The sequence below is a fragment of the Panthera uncia genome, chromosome B4 (assembly GCF_023721935.1).
Source record: "Panthera uncia isolate 11264 chromosome B4, Puncia_PCG_1.0, whole genome shotgun sequence".
Lineage (NCBI taxonomy): Eukaryota > Metazoa > Chordata > Mammalia > Carnivora > Felidae > Panthera > Panthera uncia.
In genome coordinates this window covers 13,372,283-13,393,620 of record NC_064809.1, presented here as the reverse complement: position 1 = coordinate 13,393,620, position 21,338 = coordinate 13,372,283, and the positions used below count along the sequence as shown (strand labels likewise).

Genomic DNA, 21,338 nt, shown 5'->3' with positions numbered 1-21,338 from the left:
CGGCCTCCCGCGTCGCCGCCAATCAGCGTGAAGGTTTCGCCTTTCCTCTCGGACTGTCTGCGAATAGCTTCAGTGCGTCCCCCAATCCCCCGCCCTACCGGAAAAGCACAGCGTGGGCGATAGTGCGCATGCTCCAGTGAGGGAGGGACTGGAAGGGGCGCGGACTCTTTCTAGGCCCTTTCCTGGAAGCCAATGGAAACTGCCGATTGAGTTGCGTCACTTGTCCTAGCAACTCCGGGCAGATTTTTTTCCCAACCACTAGCCGGGCTCTTCTGCGTCCTGTAACAGCCCGGGCCGACAGCAGCGTGGCTGTTGGTGGACGCAGGTGGCGAGGCGTTTGGAGCGGCTGGCTCAGCATGCGGTGCGCGGGCCCAGCCGCGATGGTGGCCTTTTATGCCGGGCTTTGGGTCTCTAACCTGGGGCCGGTGCTGGGCCAGGAGGCCGGGGCCGACTGTGAAGGTGAGCGGTGTGAGACCTGCTTGCATGGCGGTGGCACCGCGCTGCAGCGCAGCTGTTGTCGGCTTTGGCTTCTCCCGGCCTGGGCTATAAATAACATTTAACTCCGGAAATGTAGGCCCAGTTCCTGGTTTCCCATCGCCTTCTCCCAAGCCTAGGCAAAACTTCGATCCTGGCCCAGTGATACCTTGAGGCCGCGTTCTGGTTTTGAGGTTATTGAACTGCGGTCAAAGGTGGAGGGTTTGGATTTGGATTAGATCTTGTGCAGACCCCCTAGCTTCCGAAGACCCTGACGCTGCATTGGTTCTGCTGCAGCTGACGGGCGCGACTGGCCTCTCCCTGCACAGATGTCTTTCAAATTTAAATGTCTGATTCCCAAAAGAAAAATAAAACGCTAAATTGTCTGTAATTGAGTTGAGGTGGCTTAAACCAGAGAACGTAACTAACGTTTGTTTAGGGCTTTACAGAGAAAAGTTGCTTTACAAAGGAGTACATTAACTCCTGAAGAGGAATACCCAGCAATGATTCCTTTTCTGTTGGCAGAACCTCAGCTGTGCACTTGCAGTCTGGACACGTGAATCTAGGTTGTGCACCCCCCACCCCCCCGCCCCCCATGCCTCTCCCTTGCAAAATCAGAGCACTAATACCTACTTCAGAGGGTGGTTAACAAGATCAAAGAAGATAATAGCTATGCTAGCTATGCTAGCCCCTTGCTTCTGGTCTACTGTAACACTTCCATTTTTCATTCACTGAAATAATTTATATAAGTGTATATTCTCCTCACTCGTTTATGACCTTGGGACTCTATCCCTACTTACCAGGAAATTATAGGGTCACAATATACACTGAATACTGGATGACCGTAGTTTGTATAGTAACTTAATGAAGTCTTAAGGGTTGGAGTCCAGTTTTATGTCGGCCCTGCAATAATTAAACTTCTCTTCAGAAATTTAAAATATCTACACGATGTTATTTTAAAACTTTGTATAGATATAGATAATTGTTCAGCTAGGTTATAATTTTGCTTAAAGATCTCTTATAACGGTGTCCTGTACATTTAAAGCAGAATTTGTGAGACATTAACAACTGATTTGATTACTTACCGATTTAATTTCTGGAGTGTCTACCTGAAAACATTTCAGATAAGCCAGAGCATCTGGACTTATTAAATGTGAAGCTTATGCCATCTTTCCTGGATTTATTAAAGCATATTGTGATTATTGCGTGTCTGACTAGACCTCATTTTCTACTGTCTTTGCCCCTCTTGCCCAGTCTGCTTCCACCAGTCTGGTGCCCTGACTGTTCTTGGACCCCACCCAGGTCACTCCTGCAGTAAAGCCTTTGCACTGCCCTGCCTGGAGAGTTCTACCCCAGGCAGTCCACTAATTTTTTCTCTCCCTTAACTAAGGTCTCTGCTCAAATAGTTTATCTAAGAGGTTTTCTTTGGCCATCCATTTAGGATAATAGTATGACTTTGTCACCCTCTATCCTCATTACCATGTTTCTTTTTCTTCGCAGCCACAAGATACTTTTATTTATTCCCCCAGAATGTAATCCTTGAGGGTAAGGACTTTGTTTTTCAACAGCCTAGACCACCGTCTGGTACTTAATAATTGCTCAATGAATATTTGTTAAAAACATGAATGAGAGGCTGTTCTATTTAATGTTCTGTTCCTATTAACAGCATTAAGAACAAGTAGGACTTCAAGCTCTAAAAGAGAACATGACTGTTCCTCTAGCTGAAAACACTGGATAAAATAAAAATGTAAAAATATTTTTTAAGTGTACCTTAGTAAGGCATACCCAGAGGCCAAAGCCAAGGTGGAAGTGGAAACTAAAAGAAGGAAAAGGAGCAGAAAGATGGCTTTTGCCATGAGGGCATTTGTTACCTAGACAATCTTAATTTAGGTTTTCATGGCTTTGGTAAAATAAAGAGAATGAAGACAAAGCCCAGGACCTTCCCAAGGTAGGAATGTAATAGTAGGTTCTCCCCCAATTCATTTGGAACCCCAAAGAGTTAGACCTTCATTTTAAAAGGTGACCTGGAAATAACCACAACTCTACCCCCATCATTAGAGACTAAAAGGACTTGTGGTTCTTGAACTTTGTACCAAAAGGGAAAACAAAAATGTGTCCAGATAACTCATAATCACAACATAGCCTGCAAATGCATGGAGGCCCAAATGCACACAACCTGAGTAGTCTGAAGCATCTCAAACTGAAATTTTACTTTAAAGGGATGTTAAGCAGGCATCAGCAGATGTTGCTCTTGCCTGTAGGAATCCACCTTTAGCCCAGTCCGCAAATAATTCTGAGAGTCAAAGTCTAAAAAATAAAGCTCACATTCAGAAAAGTGGAGACTAGTGGGAGACACAACGCAGAGATTAGTGGAAAGGCTTCAGGTACTGGAATTATCAGGCACAGAATAGAAAATACATTTATGATGTTTAAAGAAAGAAAGGAAGGGACTGAACATATGAATAAAGGGTAAAAGACTATTTAAAATGTCCACCCATATTTGGAAAAATACCAGATTAAACATCTACAAATAGAAATTGAAGGGATTAACAGCAGATGAAATATAGCTGATAAAAGAATTAGTAAAAAGATTGAAGAAATTGTCTCCAAATGAATCATTGGGAGAGAAAGAAGGAAAAAAAGAGAAAATCTCAAACACAGCCAGAGAAAAAAGACTGATGACCTTCATAGGAATGGCAATGAGATTGTCAGATGATTCAACAGTGAAAGACCCAAAGTGACACAGCTAGTAATTAGTAAAGCCAGGATTTGGACCCAGCAGGTCTGGCTTCCGAGCCCCATGCACTGAATTACTACCTATACTCCTTTCTGGTGTGGTGTTGGGAACTAAATTATTTAAGGAAATTTTACAAATAAAATTGGAACAATGAAGTTGTATACAAATTATTTAGGAAGTTCTGGCTATTCTTAAAACTCTTAACTCCTCATAACATGTGTTATGTTTGTAGATAGTAATTCTCCCTTAGCCTTGCACCAAGACTAATCTGGTGTCTTTTTAATTTTTTCCCCACCAAAATCAAGCAAATAATGTGGGATTGACTTCAGTTTTAGAAGGTGTGGATGGAACTGTTGAAAATAATGTTTCTAGCCCACTGGTAGTTTAATTTTTCCACTAAACTGACTCTAAACATTTATCATTATCTTTCTGAAAAAATTGTAGCTCTTTTCCTGCAGGTGGCATTATGCTATTTTTAAAATACTGTTTTTTCCTTTTGGGCCCTGACTGATAATTGCTTAATTGATCTGTGATGACACTTTAAAATTCTAAATTCAATTTCATTAATACTACCAAATGTTTTTAATAATTAAAAATTTTTTTAATGTTTATTTATTTTTGAGAGAGAGACAGAGCATGAACGGGGGAGAAGCAGCCAGAGAGGGAAACACAGAATTTGAAGCAGGCTCCAGGCTCTGAGCTGTCAGCACAGAGCCTGATGCAGGGTTCGAACTCATGAACTGTGAGATCACGACCTGAGCCGAAGTGGGACGCTTAATCGACTGAGCCACACGGGTGTCCCAATATTACCAGATATTGTATTGCGCATGTTGGAGATTTTTGTGAGAGTCAAAGATATTGTGGTGAGTTTTTAACATAAATTCAGAAATATTTCAAACATACAGAAAACATTTTATATAACATATACTTAGGATCTAGATTGATTAAATGTTAATAATTCGCTACATTTGCTACCATTCTCTGTCTTTAAAAAAATAAAATACAATGGCTTTAGCTACCGTTTTCTTTCCATCCTTTCCAGGAGAAATGTCTGTTCTGAACTTAATGTGACTTTCTTTCCCATTTTTAAAGAGCTTTTACTATAAATGTATGTATCCACAAATAATCTATGTAATTTTTTGTGATCTTACATGTATATGATTGTACATTGTACATACTTATCTGCAACTTTTTTCACTCAACATTATTTTGGGGCAGTTATGTACATTAATAACTATAGATGTGGTTCATTCTTTTTAACTTGTCTCTAGAATTCCACTTTTTGAGTGAAGTACAGTTTGTGTAACTATTCTCTCTCTGAGGTTCTGTTAGGTTCTTCCCACTTTTACATAATTTTAAGCAACGGTGCTCTGAATATTCTTATATACATGTCTCCCTGAGCACATATGTGATGATTTCTCTAGGTCAAAGAACAAGAATTGCTGGGTGATAAGTTATATGTATTTCCAACTTAACTTTTCCCTACTGGACTGTGTTTTTCTTACAGATATGCAGGAGCTCTTTTATTCACCCAAAAAATACATGCCTCACATCCAATTGAGTGCTTCACTGAGGACAGAGCAATATGGCGTCAGTGGGAGAGGTGACAGAAGCTGAGGGGTGAGAAGCAGTAGAAAGTCGGGTCATCAGGGCCTGCGGGACAATCTAAAGACTGGATTAGACTCTGAGTGATATGGAAAACCATAGGAAGGTTTTGAGTGGATGCAGTAGCATAATTTGACTTATATTTTTAAAGAATCTGGTTAGAATGTTGGGAATTCAGTGGGTCAGATTATAGCAATCCTCTGGCCAAGAAATTCTAACAATGCAGGAGAAAATATAAAAATATCATAAAGGAACAAAGAGCTGACATGATAAAAAGACTTGCTAGGGCAAAATTAAAGGGGAAGAAGCAATCCTGAATGGTAAACGGAGTTTATGGTCATTTTGCCTGGATGACACTGGCCAAAGTAAAGCTAATCTTTGGTATGAGGAGGACAGAAGTCAAAGCCCAAGACTTGTTTTAAAGGGGGAGTCTACTGGGATGTTCTTCTCTGTTAATCTGGGGTTTCCAAAGCGTTACTCCCTCAGACAAACAATAAATCTAACCCATCCCTGCCCACAGAGACTGTATGGAAAATTTCCTTGACACTGACCAGAAGAGAAGAAAGGAATAAATATATTTCTGAGAGATTATAATCACAAGATGTTCTCCGTTGGGTTTACAGCTAAAATTCACATGGATGGTTCAGTCGGTTAAGCGTCCGACTTCGGCTTAACTCATGATCTCGTGGTTCGGGGTTTCGAGCCCCATGTCAGTCTCTGTGCTGAGAGCTTGGAGCCTGGAGCCTGCTTCGGATTCTGTGTTTCCGTCTCTCTCTGCCCCTCCCCTGCTTGCGCTTTCTGTTTCAAAAATAAGTAAACATTAAAAAAATTCACATCAGGGGTCCAAAAAATTATCAAGCTATCCATTTAGTTTAAAGTATTCCCCAGCTAGTGGCTCCTAAGCCTGATAAATATGAACACAATCCCTTTATGGACGTAAGGCATCTTCATTTTTGGTCTCAAATAATCTCCACAAATACATTTCAAGTGACTCTAAGTGTCATGCAGGACAAAATAAGCAGCAAAGAAATAATCAAGTATGAAGGGGAGGTCAAGGACTCTGTTGTTCACAACAAACCTTTTATAACTCATTGACTTTAAACTACGTGTGGGGAGTGTCAGGGAGAGGAAGAGAGGAGAGACTTGGAAACCACAAACATTCTTTAAGCGTTTTTGTTAAAGACAAGTGGGGGAATCGGGTGGTATTTTGTGGTGACGGGGGATGTGGTGTTGGGAGAGTTTCTTGTTGTTTCTAAGATGTGAGAAGTAACAGCATGTCGTGGCCAATGGGAAAGGAGACCGGAGGGAGAGGCCAGAACGCAGGAGCAGGGAGTTGATAGGATCTCCTCGGCAAGTAGCAGGTTTGGCAAAGCTCATTCACAGAATTAAGATAGAACATGCAAGGACAGGTGTGGTAGGTGTGGTGGCAGAAGCAGGAGAGTTCCCTCCTGTTGCTTTTGTCCTCTCAGAGAAATAGGATGTAGGATCATGAGGTGGGAGTGGAGGTATCAGACAAGGTTTGAGGAGAGAGAAGCTTTGCAATCATCCCTTGGGGTGTGGGATGTAGTGTGAGAATGGTCAATGGAGTAGGGTTGTTGAGTAGCTCTGATGGCTCACTGGAAGTTAGTGGTCATGAATTTAAAGCAAGACCAGTGGACACCACTGTGTTATTTCCTCCAGCCACGTGCAGCCAGCATAGGTACAAACTGGGTGGAGAGATGGTTTGAACCAGGGTTGGGGTTTTGCTGGGTGCATACAGCAAGGGAGGGAGATGCAAGGGAGTTGAATTTGTGTGCAAAGGAGCAATTACACTGTTGACCATAGAACCTAAGCTGGGTAAGGAAGCGTGGTGACAAGGTGGAAAAATCAATGGATTGTATGTGTGGGTGGGTGTTGGGTGTTAGAGGACATGAGCTGGGAGGATAGGAGGTGATGGTCAGACAACGGGACGTTTCAGCTGAGATTATAGAGGTTATACTCATTGGTAATGACTGGACCTAAGAATATGACCATAGGGATTTTTCATGTCTTCTAGATATTAATCTTTAGCCAGTTATAGAAGTTGTAAATATCTTCCTCCAGCTGGTGGCCTGTCTTATCTTTTGTTTATGATTTTTTTGGCATTACAAAAGTGTTCAATTTTGCTGTCACCAAATGTATGATCCGTGTTTTGGGACCTTTAAGAAATCTTTCTCCATGCTAATGTCATGAAGATGCTTCCCTGGTTTTTCTTCTAGAGGTTTTGTAGTGTTGCTCTTCCCATATAAATCTCTATTCATTCACCTGGGGTTCAGGTTCATGTGTCGTTTTAGGTAGAGATCTAAGTCTTATCTTTTTCCGCAGTAAGTTGTCTTAATATCATTTATTGACCAGTCCATTTTTTCCATCCATTGATTTTTAGCATCACTTCCATCCTATACCAACCTCCTCTAAAGGTGTCTATTTGTTTCTAGACTCTATTTGTGCATCTGTTTCTATACTAATTCTCTTGGTCTGTTTCTGTGCCATTCCCACAGTGTTTTCAGTGCTATAGCTCTAGAAATGAATCTTGATATCTGATAACGTCTACTCCACCAACTCCCCCCTTTTTTTCTTCTTCAAACACTTCTTGGCTTTGATTTGCTCTTGTTTCTTCGTATGTATTTTTGGACCAGGTTGTCAAATCTATAAAAGTCCTATTGGGGGTTTGATTGGAATAACGTGAAATGTACAGATTTATTTAAAAATAATTACCCTCTAAGGGCGCCTGGGTGGCTCAGTTGGTGGAGCATCTGATTCCTGATTTCGGCTCAGGTCATGATCTTGTGGCTGTGAGATTGAGCCCTGCATTGGGCTCCTTGCTGAGCATGGAGCTTGGGATTCTCTCTCTCCCTCTCTCTCTGCCCCTTCCCTGCTGGTGTGCGTGTGCTCTCTCTCTCTCTCTCTCCAAATAAATAAACATTAAAAAAATGATTATCCTCCATAATATTGAATCTTTCCATCCATGAACAACAAGGCTTTATCTTCTCATTTCTGAGGTCTACTTTAAAGTTTTGATCAAGTTTTGTAATTTTTCCTCTAAAGCTTTGATACATTTCATTAAATTTATTCCTGGTTACACTAGAATTTTTATCATGATTGTAAATTATACCTTATTTTAAATTTGCAGTTTCCTCATCATGTCTTCTTATCACTCTGAAATTCAGCAATTTTGCATAATGTTCTCCTTATTAAGAATGTTTTTCTACAGAGACAATCATATAATTTGCAAATGATAAAATTTTTTTCCTTTCTAAATAAACATTTGTTCTGTGAGCTAAGACATCCAGTTCTATATTGAATACAAGTGTTGATAAAGGATCATTTTATTGCTAAGTAGGACACTTGCTGTAGAGTTTTTGTGGACATACTTTGTCAACTTAATGTAGTTTTTTTCTAGTCTGAGTTTGCTATGTGTCTGTATGTGTCATACTTTAATCATGAGCCAAAACTGGATTTAATCAAACACATACACATCTATTGAGATGATCATATAATAAATTGCATTACTATTCTAATTTTATTATTTTTATTTTTTAAAGTTTATTTATGTAGTTGGGGGGGGAGGGGCAGAAGAGAGGGAGAAAGAGAATCCCAAGCAGGCTCTGTCCTGACATGGGGCTCGAACTCACAAACTGTGAGATCATGACCTGAGCTGAGATCAAGAGTCGGATGCTTAACAGATTGAGCCACCCAGATGTCCCTGACACATATCTTTATTAATCTAACTAAACTGCTCAAAGTGTTCTTTTTCAGGTTTGCAGTTTTAGTTACCTACGGAAAATGAAGTTCTAGATCTATTATATCCACCCACGTCTGTCTCCTGCACACCCATTCCCCCATCTTATATACATTTTTTAAATGTTTATTTATTTTGAGAGAGAGAGAGAGAAACGGTGGGTGGGAGAAGCCAGAGGGAGAGAGAGAGAGAATCCCAAGGAGGCTCTGTGCTGTCAGTGAGGAGCTTGATTCAGGGCTCAATTCCCACAAACCATGAGATCATGACCTGAGCTGAAATTAAGAGTTGGACACTTAACCGACTGAACCACCCAAGCGCCCCCATTTTACATACATTTATATCACCATTTCGGATAAAAATAAATCTCAGGGTTTATATTGTTGTGCCCACGTAAATATCATTCACAGGTGAGTTATCTAGTGCACCAGGATTTCATCTTCCATGAACATCTTTCTCCCCTTGAATTGAAACTAGCCTCAATTTTTCTTTGAATAATTTTTATTTCAATCATTAATTTATCTTCACATTTTTTTTTCCTGATAGAACTGAAAATCATCTCTGAACATGTTAACTACATCAGGTAGTCTATTGGTTTGGTTTTCTTTTAAAAACTTAAGTTGAATGCTTAATCATTAATTTTCCATTTTTTTTACTGAAAGATACATACTTTATGTTATGAATTTCCTTAGAAGTACTGACTTAACTATAGTCCTTAAGTTTTATATACAGCATTTTTATTGGAATTAAGTACTAAAAATTGGACATTCCTATCACTACTTTTTCTTTGACCCATGGGTTAGTTAGAAGTGTGTATTTAAAAAATTTCCAGGCATACAAGAGGATGGACACTGAGTTGTATCATGTTATTTTTGTTACTGATTTCTAATTATATTCAGGGAAGGTGGCCTGCTTGGTACAGAGTTTTTGGTACTTGTTGAGACCTGCTTTTTGGCTTACTACCTGGCAAATTAATGTGAATATTGCATATTTTCTTAATAAGAATTTCTCTAATTTGGGGGAGAAGAGTTCTATATGTTATAAGGTCAAATTTGTGAATAGTGCTCAAATGTTTAATGTCCTTATTAACTTTTGGTCGATTTGATCAAATAATTGCTGAGAGAGTGTTCAACCATCTATTTTTATTGTGAATTTGTCAATTTCTTCTTATAATTCTATAAGGATTTTCTATATTATTAGGCTATGTTATTGGCTGTTCATTAGTTCAGAACTTTTTTTATTTATTTTTTTGGTATTTCTGGTAAGTGCATCATTTTCTGATTAGTAGTGACTGTTGTTATTCTCAAAAAGTGCTTTACAGAGCTAAAGTATATTTTGGTTAGTCTTTTTCAGGCATATCTTTTTATTTTTAAAGTTTCTTCAATTTTGTTGTTTTTTGTTTTTTCAAACTCTTTGCTGTAGCCTCATACTTTTTACATGACTCTTATATTCAGCATATAATTGAATTTTTAATAGTTTTACTCTGAAAAATCCTGTTCTAAAAAGGAGAGTTTAATACATTCATACTTATTGTAATCAGTGATATATTTGGATGTTTTTCTCCTACTTAATTTTGTGAGTATTTAAAAACTTATTGCCTTTCTTTCTTTCTTTCTTTCTTTCTTTCTTTCTCTTTCCTGCCTTCTAGTGGACTGATAAATGTTTTAACAATCCTTCCCCATGCCCTGCACCAATACTGATCTGAAAGTAATCTTTATATTACTTATACTTTTAGTTATTACCCTTACATTGTTAACATGATTAGTTGGCTAAAAATTATTATGACTTAACCAGAATGTTTCTCTACCCTCTTCCTGGGTGGTAAAGGATCTTAGGAAGTTTCACATGAATTCTCCTTTATTTTCCATCTTATGTGTTGGGATTGTCCTGCATTTGGATTTTACCCTATGTTTATACCCCTACATGCTCATTATTATTGTTTACATAGTTAATCTTGATTTAGATTTTTCTCCCACTTGCCATTCTCTTTTCTCACATTACTTCTTGTGATGTGTTTCTCCTTTCTGGATTTTGCCTCCTTCTTCCTGCATTTTATCTTTTAGTGGGGCTCTTAAAGTGCTTTGTACATAGGATGCTCAATAAATATTTATTAAAAAATTAACTTAATCAAATGCAATAGTTTAAACTACACTAGGTGTCTAGTTTGTATATTAGGGTGATCGGTAGATCTTGCCTCATTTACCAGACCGCTAGATAATCAGACACTTGATTATTAGGGATGGGGGACAGAGCACATTACCTGGTTTTTGTTAATACCATGAATCAAGAGAGGGATAGAGAGCACCCAGGGCCTTAGCACTCTCCACTCTTCCTTAGTATGTTTCTTTAGAATTCTCTTTTTTTTTAAGTTTTCTTTTTTAACATTTATTTATTTTTGAGACAAAGAGAGGTAGAGAATGAACAGGGGAGGGGGAGAGAGAGAGAGAGACACAGAATCTGAAGCAGGCTCCAGGCTCTGAGCTGTTTGTTAGCACAGAGCCTGACTCGTAGCTTGAACTCACAAACTGCAAAACCATGACCTGAGTTGAAGTTGGACGCTCAACCGGCTGAGCCACCCAGGCGCCCCTCTCTAGAATTCTTTCTAAATCTAGTGCCACTGTTTTCCAGCGTAAGCTTCTGGCCTCCATTTTCTTCTTTCCTACTTGGACCAGACACTTGCCCCATCTGAGAAAGCCACATGGAAAGCAGCTTCCTCCTAGGGCAGAGGTACCTACTGGCTAAGTGTGTAGGGCCCAGGTTAGATGAGCAGGGATTTCATTCCCTCTCTAGCACTTATTAGGCAAGTTAAGTGACCACTCTTTGAGTCAGCTATCTCATCTGTAAAATAAGGATAGTAATGCAATTATATCCACACTTTGTTGTGAGACTTGAATGGGTTAATAATATACATTCGAACAGTGCTAACACCTGTTAAGTACAACCTTAAGTACGGTTGTTGTTGTTGCCTGTGCCACTTCTCAGCTCCCTCCACCCCTTCGCTGGCTCTGGATGCTGAGATTGAATATGATTGTTCAGTTTGGAGTTTCATGTAGGTCCATGATGATAGAACATACAGACATATGCAGACGACCAAGGGGTTTCATATAAGATATGTATTCAGGTTTTCCTCCGTGCTTTAAACAAAGCTGTCCCAAGCATCATATCCTACATAAAGCTATATTTTCTTTAAGGGTTAAATTTTGAGGGAAAATTCTCATTTTAGGTTCAACTTGATTCCAAAGATTGATTCATTTATTGATTGATTCAATAAGTATTATTCAAGGCCCAATACTAAGTTAATAGCTATAGGCCCCAAACCATTCTTTTTTTTTTTTTTTAATGGTTATTTATTTATTTTGAGAGAAAGAGAGAGAGCACACAAACAGGGGAGGGGCAGAGAGAGGAAGAGAGAGAATCCCAAGCAGGCTCTGTGCTGAGAGTGGTGCTTGATTCCATGAACTATGAGATCATGACCTGAGGCAAAATCCAGACACTTAACTGACTGAGCCACCAAGGTGCCCCTGGCCCCAAACCATTCTTACTTACAATTTGAATCCATTGTCATAATGTGTTGAATCATATTTAACTTTTTTATTTGATGAGTGGGACACCCACATAGGTGTGGTAATAGTTATATTAAACATAAATACATAATTTCTTTGATTCTTCTAGTATGTAAAGAATTCCTGAACCGATTCTATAACTCCCTGATAGCCAGAGGAGTCAACTTTTCCCTGGACACCATAGAAAAGGAATTGGTCAGCTTTTGCTTGGATGTCAAAGGAAAAGAAAACCGCCTGGTATGGTACATTTTCACCTTTCATTTTTCCCTTATGCTTGAAGAAAAGTGTTAATGGCTTCGATTCTCATCTTAGTCTTAATGTCTCCTGCTTAGATGCTTGCCTCAAGGATGTTCACTATAGATAGCAAGCAGAAATTGATCTTCCAGTGAAGTGTACTCATGTATTTTCATTTAGAACGTATCTGGTTTCATTTTGCTTTCTGAATAAACCATAGGCAACCAGTTCCATGTTTTAAGTCAATTCACACAAATTCCTAATGACAAATTTCTGTCCTGGGTTGAGTGGGTAGACTTTCTCTTTCTTATCAAGACTATTACAGGGGTGCCTGGGTGGCTCAGTCGGTTGGGCGTCCGACTTCGGCTCAGGTCATGGTCTCACAGTTTGTGGGTTCGAGCCCCATGTCAGGCTCTGTGCTGACAGCTTGGAGCCTGGAGCCTGCTTCGGTTTCTGTGTCTCCCTCCCTCTCTGTTCTTCCCCTGCTCATGCTCTGTCTCTCTCTCTCTCTCTCTCTCCTTCAAAAATAAATAAAAACATTTAAAAAAATTGAAAAAAAAGACTATTAGTGAAACATATCAAAACATTTTTATAACATCATTCATAACTAATTCTTTATATTATTTTATAATGGTGTTTTCTGAGTATACAAAGATGACTTATTTCAACATAGTGTTTCACTTCACTACAGATAATTGTAGGCCAATTCATTTCGCCTAGAATTTTCGTGTTCAATTTGTCAGTTAAATCTGCATTGTTGACTGTTCACCACTGACACATTGTAAACCTCTCAGCATTTATTTGTGCCATTAAGTTTCATATTTTTAAATGAAAGTGCTTAAGTTGGGCAGCTGGGAAGGCAGCATAGCATGATGGGGAAGGGTATGGACTCTAGAGCCACAGTGGTAGATTTTTCCATTCTGTCTCTTCTGCTTGCCAGCTGGGTGACCTTCAGTTGGCTTGGGTGTAAAATGGAGATAATTATAGTACTTACTTCACAGGATTGTTGTGAGAATTCACTAAGTTAAGACCTTTAAAGCCCCGGGAGCAGTGAGAGCAGCAGCACCTGACACAGAGAAAACACTTAGCAAGTGTCAGCCCTTATTAGTCTTTGAGCATCGTGTGAATCGCAGGGCACTTCTAATTAACATGATCACGGGGATGGAATCATTTGTTTTCTGGTGTCTTAGTCAGCAGGGGTTAAAATTTAATAGCTGGGCCATGAAAACTAGGTTAACCTCTCTCTCACTTCTCTGAACTATATTAACTTTTTTCCGTCACCCAGCGACACTAAATTATCTTTGTTCTCCGTCAGTGCTATTATCTGGGAGCGACGAAAGATGCAGCCACAAAGATCCTAAGTGAGGTCGCTCGCCCAATGAGCGTGCATATGCCTGCAACAAAGATTTGTGAGAAGCTTAAGAAGATGGACAGCCAGATCTGTGAGCTGAAATATGGTATAATGGAGTCAAATGTATTTCTCCACTATGTCCAGAGCATTGCCAATTCTCTACACCGAGGGCCCTGTTTCTAAAACGTGAATGTGGGAAGAGAAGGCATTCTCCGCTGGCCAGTAGGTCGCTGGGCTGCTGAATGGTGCCTAGCGACATCCGAGCTCCTTTGGGGGAACAGAAAGGAGTAAAGCGCAATCAGCACTAGGTAGAACCGCCAACCCAGATAGCAACGTTTAATCTCTTACCTCACCAAGGCAAGGCCGACTATGTCTGTCAAGGAAAAATTCAAAATGTAAAGGGAGCAGCTACTCATGGTAAGCTCTTAAGGCAAAACGCTGCATCGATTCCAAGGTGATGTCAGGACTTTGCGGTTTTAAATACGACTATGACTTGTTCCCCTAGATTCGTCTGTCATTCTGCCGGGTTTACATTTTAGGAAGTAGGTTATTCACATCAAGTCAGGTTTTGCTTGATGAAGTAACCTTATCGAGGGTGCCTAAAATAAACAGTGAAGAACAGAAGAAGATGTCCTATTTAAAACAGTATCCTTGGCCTTATGAATTCCACAGATATAGATCTATTCTTACACAGTACTGAGGATTTGTATCTGGGCCAGCCTTTTGGGTACACTGAATAGGTGTGATAAAAGCCATCCCTCCCTTAGTCTATCCTTAACACCTGAGATTCTACCAGGCGAGACTCATTTCTTTTGCTTAAGTCATTTTTTTTTTTATGTTGCATATCCACTGTAGTATTGTAAACTACCTAAGTAATTAGCATCCAACTCTGAATTACCTTGGTCTTATTTTCCAAGATAGCTGTGTAATATGCCTATGCACCAGAGCAACATAGCTGGCTTTAACTAGGTTTAAGGTCGGAAGATACCAAAGGCAACCTATTTCTCAATTTTTTTGCCAAGGACAGGCTCTCATCTCCAAGGTAGTGATTATGGGGAAGGCATCCATTTTTATTGGCTTCCAAGTAATGAAGTAGAGGCAGGAATCACTGAGTCCATATAAACAATATTCACAGAAGGGACAAACTATGCTGATTCTTTCATTTGCCAGATGTATTTTGAGCAATGTCTGCTATATTCAAGGGATCCTACTTGGCTCCTTGAATAATAGAAAAATCAGTCAGATATTATTGAGAAGAAACACATACTAATGTTTTGGCAGTGATGGCCACTAGAGGCCCTTGGGGAGCCATAAACTAGCTTTAATTTTGGTATCAACATTTTCCTTACTGTTTTAGGGTTACAGAGTTTTTCCTGTTGTAAAATTAATGCCAGAAGCCAAGTTCTCTAGAAAAACTCAAAGATACTACTGACACTAGCAAGAAAGTTTTTTCTCCCCCTCAATCATTTATTTATTTATTTTTTCAATCATTTATTTTGACTGGACTACTAGTTCTAAATTCTCTTTCCCAGCTTATTGTTGGCAGGAAAGTTGAGATTGAACAGGGTCTTTGAATTGTGGTATATTAATAATTTGAGCTATCAAAGCTTCTATGTTTAAAGGTATTTTGTTAAGTCAGCCATGAAATTAACAAACAAGGTAAGTGTAGAGTGGATCATGTTTTCAATTAGAAAGGTGTCATTTGGTTTTTGACCCGAAAGAAGGTTTTTGCTATCTCTCTCTCTCTTTCTTGTTTTTTTTTTTTTTTAAGAATGGGGATCACTATAAAAATATAAGCGTTCTCGGGAGCACAGAGTGTAGCTGACCCTCCAAATAAAAAAAAGTTTGAAAATGTCAGCTTTTATTATTTTATTTTTATTTTTTCCTCATTTATTGAGACTTAATTGACATAAACATTGTGTAAGTTTAAGGCATGTACCATGTCGATTTGAAACACTTATATATTGCAGTATCACCACTGTGTTAGCTAACACCTCCATCATGCCTTACGATAACCATACCTTTTTTGTAATGAGAACATTTAAGATGCACTCTCTCAGTAACTTTCAAGTGTATAATACAACGTTATTAACATAATTACCACGATGTACATTTTAGATCCCCAGAGTTTGTACCCTTTGGCCAACGTCTTCGGCCAATTTCTCCACCCCCCAGCCCCTGGTAACCACCATTCTACTCTCTGTTTCTGTTAGTCTGGCTTTTTGACATTCTGTGTATAAGTGATACCATAGAGTATTTGTCTTTCTCTGTCTTATTTCACCTAGCATAATGTGCTCAAAATCCATTCATATTGTTGCAAGGAGCAGCATTTCTTTTCTCATGGCTGAATAACACTTCATTGTATGTATATACGTTTGTATCAAACACAGACACAGAGCACATCTTCTTTATCCATTCATCTATTGACACTTAGGTTGTTTCCATATCTTCGCTACTCTGAAAAATGCTGCAACGAACATGAGAGTGCAGATCTCTCTTTCATATCCTGTTTTCATTTTCTTTTGATATATACCTAGAAGTGGGATTGCTGAATCACTTGGTAGTTCTTTTAATTTTTAAAGGAACCACCGTACCATTTTCCATAGTGACTGTACTAACTTACACTACCACCAACGGTGATTTTTTCCAAATCATTTCCAATACTTGCTGTCTCTTAGGTTTTTGATGACAGCCATTTTAACAGGTGTGAGGTGAAATCTCATTGTAGTGTTGTTCTGCATGTTCCTTATGATTAGTGACATTGAGCACCTTATCATGTACCTGTTGGCCATTTGTATGTCTTCTTTGGGAAAACTGTCCATGTCTATTCAGTTCCTCTGCCAATTTTTTGATCAGATTGTTTAAATTTTTTTTGCTGTAGAGTTGTATGAGTTCTTTATATATTTTGGATAGTCACCCCTTATCACATATATGATTTTCAAATATTTTCTCTCATTACATAACTTGTTATTTGTTGATGGCTTCTTGGCTGTGCAGAAACTTTTTAGTTTGATATGGTCCCACTTACTGATTTTTGATTTTGTTGTTGTGCTTTGGTGTCATATCCAAAAAATCGCTGCCAAGACCAATATCAAGGAGACTTTCCCTAGGTTTTCTTCCAGGATTTTTATAGTTTCAGATCTGATGTTTAATTCTTCAATCCATTTCAACGTTTGTTTTTTTTTTTTTTTTTTTTTATTTATTTTTGGGACAGAGAGAGACAGAGCATGAACGGGGGAGGGGCAGAGAGAGAGGGAGACACAGAATCGGAAACAGGCTCCAGGCTCCGAGCCATCAGCCCAGAGCCTGACGCGGGGCTCGAACTCACAGACCGCGAGATCGTGACCTGGCTGAAGTCGGACGCTTAACCGACTGCGCCACCCAGGCGCCCCTCTTCAATCCATTTCAAGTTAATATTCATGAGTGGTGAAAGCCAAGGGTCCAGTTTCATTTTTCTTCATGTGGTTATCCAGTTTTCCAAACACCATTTATCGAAGAGACTATTCTTTCCCCATTGCATATTCTTGGCTCCTTTGTCAAATCTTAGTTGACCGTATATGCAAGGGCTTATTTCTGGGCTTTTGATACTGATGGGATTTTGGAGTGATGGTGCGAATCAGGAGCCAATGGCCCAGAAGGAATTCTTGAGACATCTTTGGTGCAAAAAGGTGATTTTATTAAAGCATGGGGACAGGACCTGTGGGCAGATAGAGCTGCATTGGGGTTGTGAAGAGTGACTGGTTATATACTATGAAGATGGGGGAGGTAAAGTCAAAAGGGAGGCCTCCAGAAAGACGTTGATATGCTAAAGAGGACTCCTAAGATACCTGAGGCTTTGCTATTGTCAAGCTAAGGTTATTTTCCCTCTAGTAAGGCATTAACATTAAGACACCAGGGAGTTCCTGGAGAAATGTTCTACTCTGTATTTGCTTCAAGTATTTGTCAATGGGCTGCAGGTTATAAAGACATTTAATGTCATTTATATTTTCTTCTTCTTCTTTGTTCCCCATATCACTGCGGAGGGGAGGGTGATGTTAATGCTCCAGGAAACTGAGTCAGTCTATGGGTTTCTGGAGGCTAAGCTATTGATAAGATTACCTTTTTCTTGTAATTTTCTAAAACATCTATAAACTGATGGAGACTCCTGTGTCGCATGACTGTGAACTCTATCACTGGCTCTACCACTGGCTTTTTTTTTTTTTTTTTTTTTGCCTTTGTTCTTGGGCAGCCAGGAGTGCCTGAGGAATATCACGCATATCCCACCTGGGGGGAGGGGGTATTGTTAGGTAGTGCCCAGCCCTCAGCTTGCCTTATGCTCTCTCATCAATACTACTCCACTGGTATGTGTATGTGTCTGCTTTTATGCCGGTACCACCCTGCTTTATTATAGCTTTGTAGTATGGTTTGGAATCAGGAAGTGTGATGCTTCCAGCTTTGTTCTTTCTGAGGATTGCTTTGGCTAATCTAGGTCTTTAGTGTCTCCGTACAGATTGAGTTGTTTTTTTTTTTTTTCTTTCTTTTTTTTTCTTTCTTTCTTTCTTTCTTTCTTTCTTTTTTTTTTTTTTTTGTGAAAAATGCCAGTGGAATTTTGACAGGGATTGCATTAAATCTGTAGATGGCTTGGGGTAGGATGGGCATTGTAACAATATTAATCTTCTGATCCATGAACATGGGATGTCTTTCCATTTGTGTCCTCTTTAATTTATTTCATCAAAGTACTGTAGTTTTCAGTGTATAGATCTTTCACCTCCTTGGTTAAATTAATTCCTAAGTATAAAGTGCCACTTTTACACTTGAGCACACTTACTGGAAATTTTTGATAAATCACTTGACCACTATGTTAGGTTGTTAAAAGGCTTTTAAATGCCGTGTTTATTATGCAGGGAAAAAGGAAAGGGCTCCTCAAGAGAAGTCAAGCTGTAAAACTCCTGTGCTGCTACCAATTGTTTAATAAGCAAGCTTAAATATTGTATCCATGTTCAAGCACATGCCTGTCATGGGGCAGGGGGAAGGGGATTTGCCGCTGGAAGGAAAGAATTTCCTCTTTCTGATGGGGAAATTATGAGTATGTCATAGATGAGCTTATTTTTTTTTTTTCTTTTTCTTTTTGAGTTTGGCAATAGAGAAGTAGTTGAGTTCTTGACATTTTCTGCAGATAGTCTGTAAATGAAAACAGTAGTCTTTCTCCAGGAGTTAGTTGTTAACAAGAGTCGATAGCAAGAAGGTAAGGAACCAGATTGGCCGGCACTAAGGCACTAGCATGAGAGAAGTGGGTATATCCCAAAGGACCGGAAAGGAATGCTGTGATGATTTTGTAATCCCAGTAGGGGCAGAGGACCAAGTGAGTTCAAACAGAGAACCGAAACAATTAAGGATCAATGAGAATGTTCTTAATTTTATTCACGCGTTTTGGTTTCTTTGCATTCGTATTTAAAAACTCTTGACAGTGCTTTGTAATAGGTGTGCCCCTCTGTTTTAATGCAGACATATCTTCGTACAGAAAGTGAACCGTCACTTTCTAGTTAATTACAACGGAGGGCTTTCGATCGGTCACACTCAAGGCCACCCCAAGGCATTGCAGTTTATCAATCCCCTTCTTTTTTCCTGGGGAAGAACGATTAGGAGGCAGCACAGTGGTTTTAGTAATTACGATCTTGAGAAGCCATGGAGTGGTCGCAAATACTGCAAAGCTACCCACGCCCCTGTCTTGGAGCAAGTTATAATTTCCTGGAGAGCAAGTTTAATAGAACGCAAATGATGCCACTAGCTTTGCACACGTTTTCCTTAGGTAGATCTTGGTTTCCATAGAAATTGGAAGTGTTTCCCACTTTGGAACAAAGGGTAGTCGGCACTAAGATAAGTAACACCACTGGCCTTTCTAGGTGTTTCACAGTTGTTTTGGTTTTTTAAAAACTGTGCTTCCCCCCCACCCCTTTCTGTCGTTTAGAAAAGCAGTTGGACCTGGCATCAGTGGACCTATCAAAGATGAGAGTAGCGGAGCTGAAACAGATACTGCGCAGCTGGGGCGAGGAGTGCAGAGCCTGTGCGGAAAAAACCGACTACGTGGATCTGATCACAGAACTGGCCCCCAAGTATGCAGCGGCGCCCCCCAAATCAGAGCTCTGACCCTCGGGCGCCGCCCACGCACCCTTGATGGGAGACACAGTGACTCTGCAGGATACGGACTTGTGGGTTAGGAGTAACCGGGAGCTGCGCTGTATGTGGTCTCATACTTTTTGTTTTGCTAATACAACCAATCAAGACTTGCCTACGGGGGTTGTAATTAAAATGTAATATCAGTGGCATCTTACATTTGCAGTGTGCGAAAACCTGAAAGTGCCTTTCTCATAATGTTTGGGAGGATTGTATGTATGTCATCGTCCGTTTCCTTAAAATTGGGAAACGCGAACGACTGAAAAATGGATGAAGTTGAGTCCAAGAAGGAAAGCAGTGCCCAGAGGTTCCCCCCTCTGTGCACTAATTTTTAATTAAATATATTGGTTTAGGGTAAAAGAACAATGTTTGGTTTACCTAACTCCCACCTTCAACCCTAAGCAATAACACGGCATAATCAAAAGGTTTTGAAGAGTAAACTGTGTATTTTCAACTGCACATCAGTCTACATTCTGGCTCTGTTTGGTATCAGATGTGGGAGGGCAGGAGGCACTACTTGAAATGAGGGTTTCCCAAAAGAATACCTATTTAAACCTACCAAAAGAAAATAGATGGGAGAATCCAAGCAAGTATAGCCAATGTTTCAGCAAACCGTATCAACGCTCAGGCTGTTGATTGAACCAAGCTCAAGGTGTTTTCTACTCCTTTCTACCACGTGTTAGACAAGCTTTTGCCAGAGGGCTAAAGCCTGGGAAAAGGGCCTGCAGGCAACATAGAGCTCTATGGTTCTTTATCAGCTGTCAATTGTAAAATCGTTCTTGGCTCTATTTTCTGGCCACTAAGAGCAAGAACCCCAGCGTACAGAGGCTGACCCCTGCGTGGAAGGTGGAGGCAGGGAAGGCCTGCACAGCAGCTCAGGGGAACTTTCTGGGGTGACGGGAATGTCGTATATCTTGACTGGGGTGGTGGTGACATGGATGAATATGACTGTGAAACTCATCCAGTAGTATAATTAAGATCTGGACATTTTATTGTATATAAATTTTATCTAAAATACTGCTTTAAAAAAGTATTTGAAAATTCCCTGGACTTACTGATTCAAAATGTCTCGCTCATTTAAAGAATTGGGCTTACAGGGGTGCCTGGGTGGCTCAAGTCGGTGGGGCCTTGGACTTCAGCTCAGGTCATGATCTCATGGTCTGTGAGTTTGAGTCCCGCGTTGGGCTGTGTGCTGACAGCCTGGAGCCTGGAGCCTGCTTCGGGTTCTGTGTCTCCCTCTCTCTCTGCCTCTCCCCATCTCATGCTCTCTCTCTCAAAAATAAATAAAACTGGAAAAAAATTTAAAAAAATAAAGAATTGCACTTACTGGGAGTCATTTTGGTGAGTGGAGGATAAATTTTCCAGACTGAATGTATATGTTGAAAGTATAATTTTCAGGTTCAAATGCTGCACAGCTAAACAATTTTCAGTTGGGCAGCTAGGACATAACCGAACTTGTCAGAGAAA

At 39.8% G+C, this 21,338-nt stretch overlaps 1 protein-coding gene across 1 annotated transcript; it reads left to right on the top strand.

Moving 5' to 3' along the window:
- Positions 1–13: 13 nt before the first annotated feature.
- On the top strand, positions 14–20,330 carry CDNF (cerebral dopamine neurotrophic factor). Its single transcript, XM_049624649.1, has 4 exons — positions 14–459; positions 12,243–12,370; positions 13,683–13,824; positions 19,666–20,330. Exons 1-4 carry the CDS (start codon positions 357–359, stop codon positions 19,842–19,844), a joined length of 552 nt encoding a protein of 183 aa, XP_049480606.1. The 5' UTR covers positions 14–356; the 3' UTR covers positions 19,845–20,330.
- Positions 20,331–21,338: the final 1,008 nt, after the last annotated feature.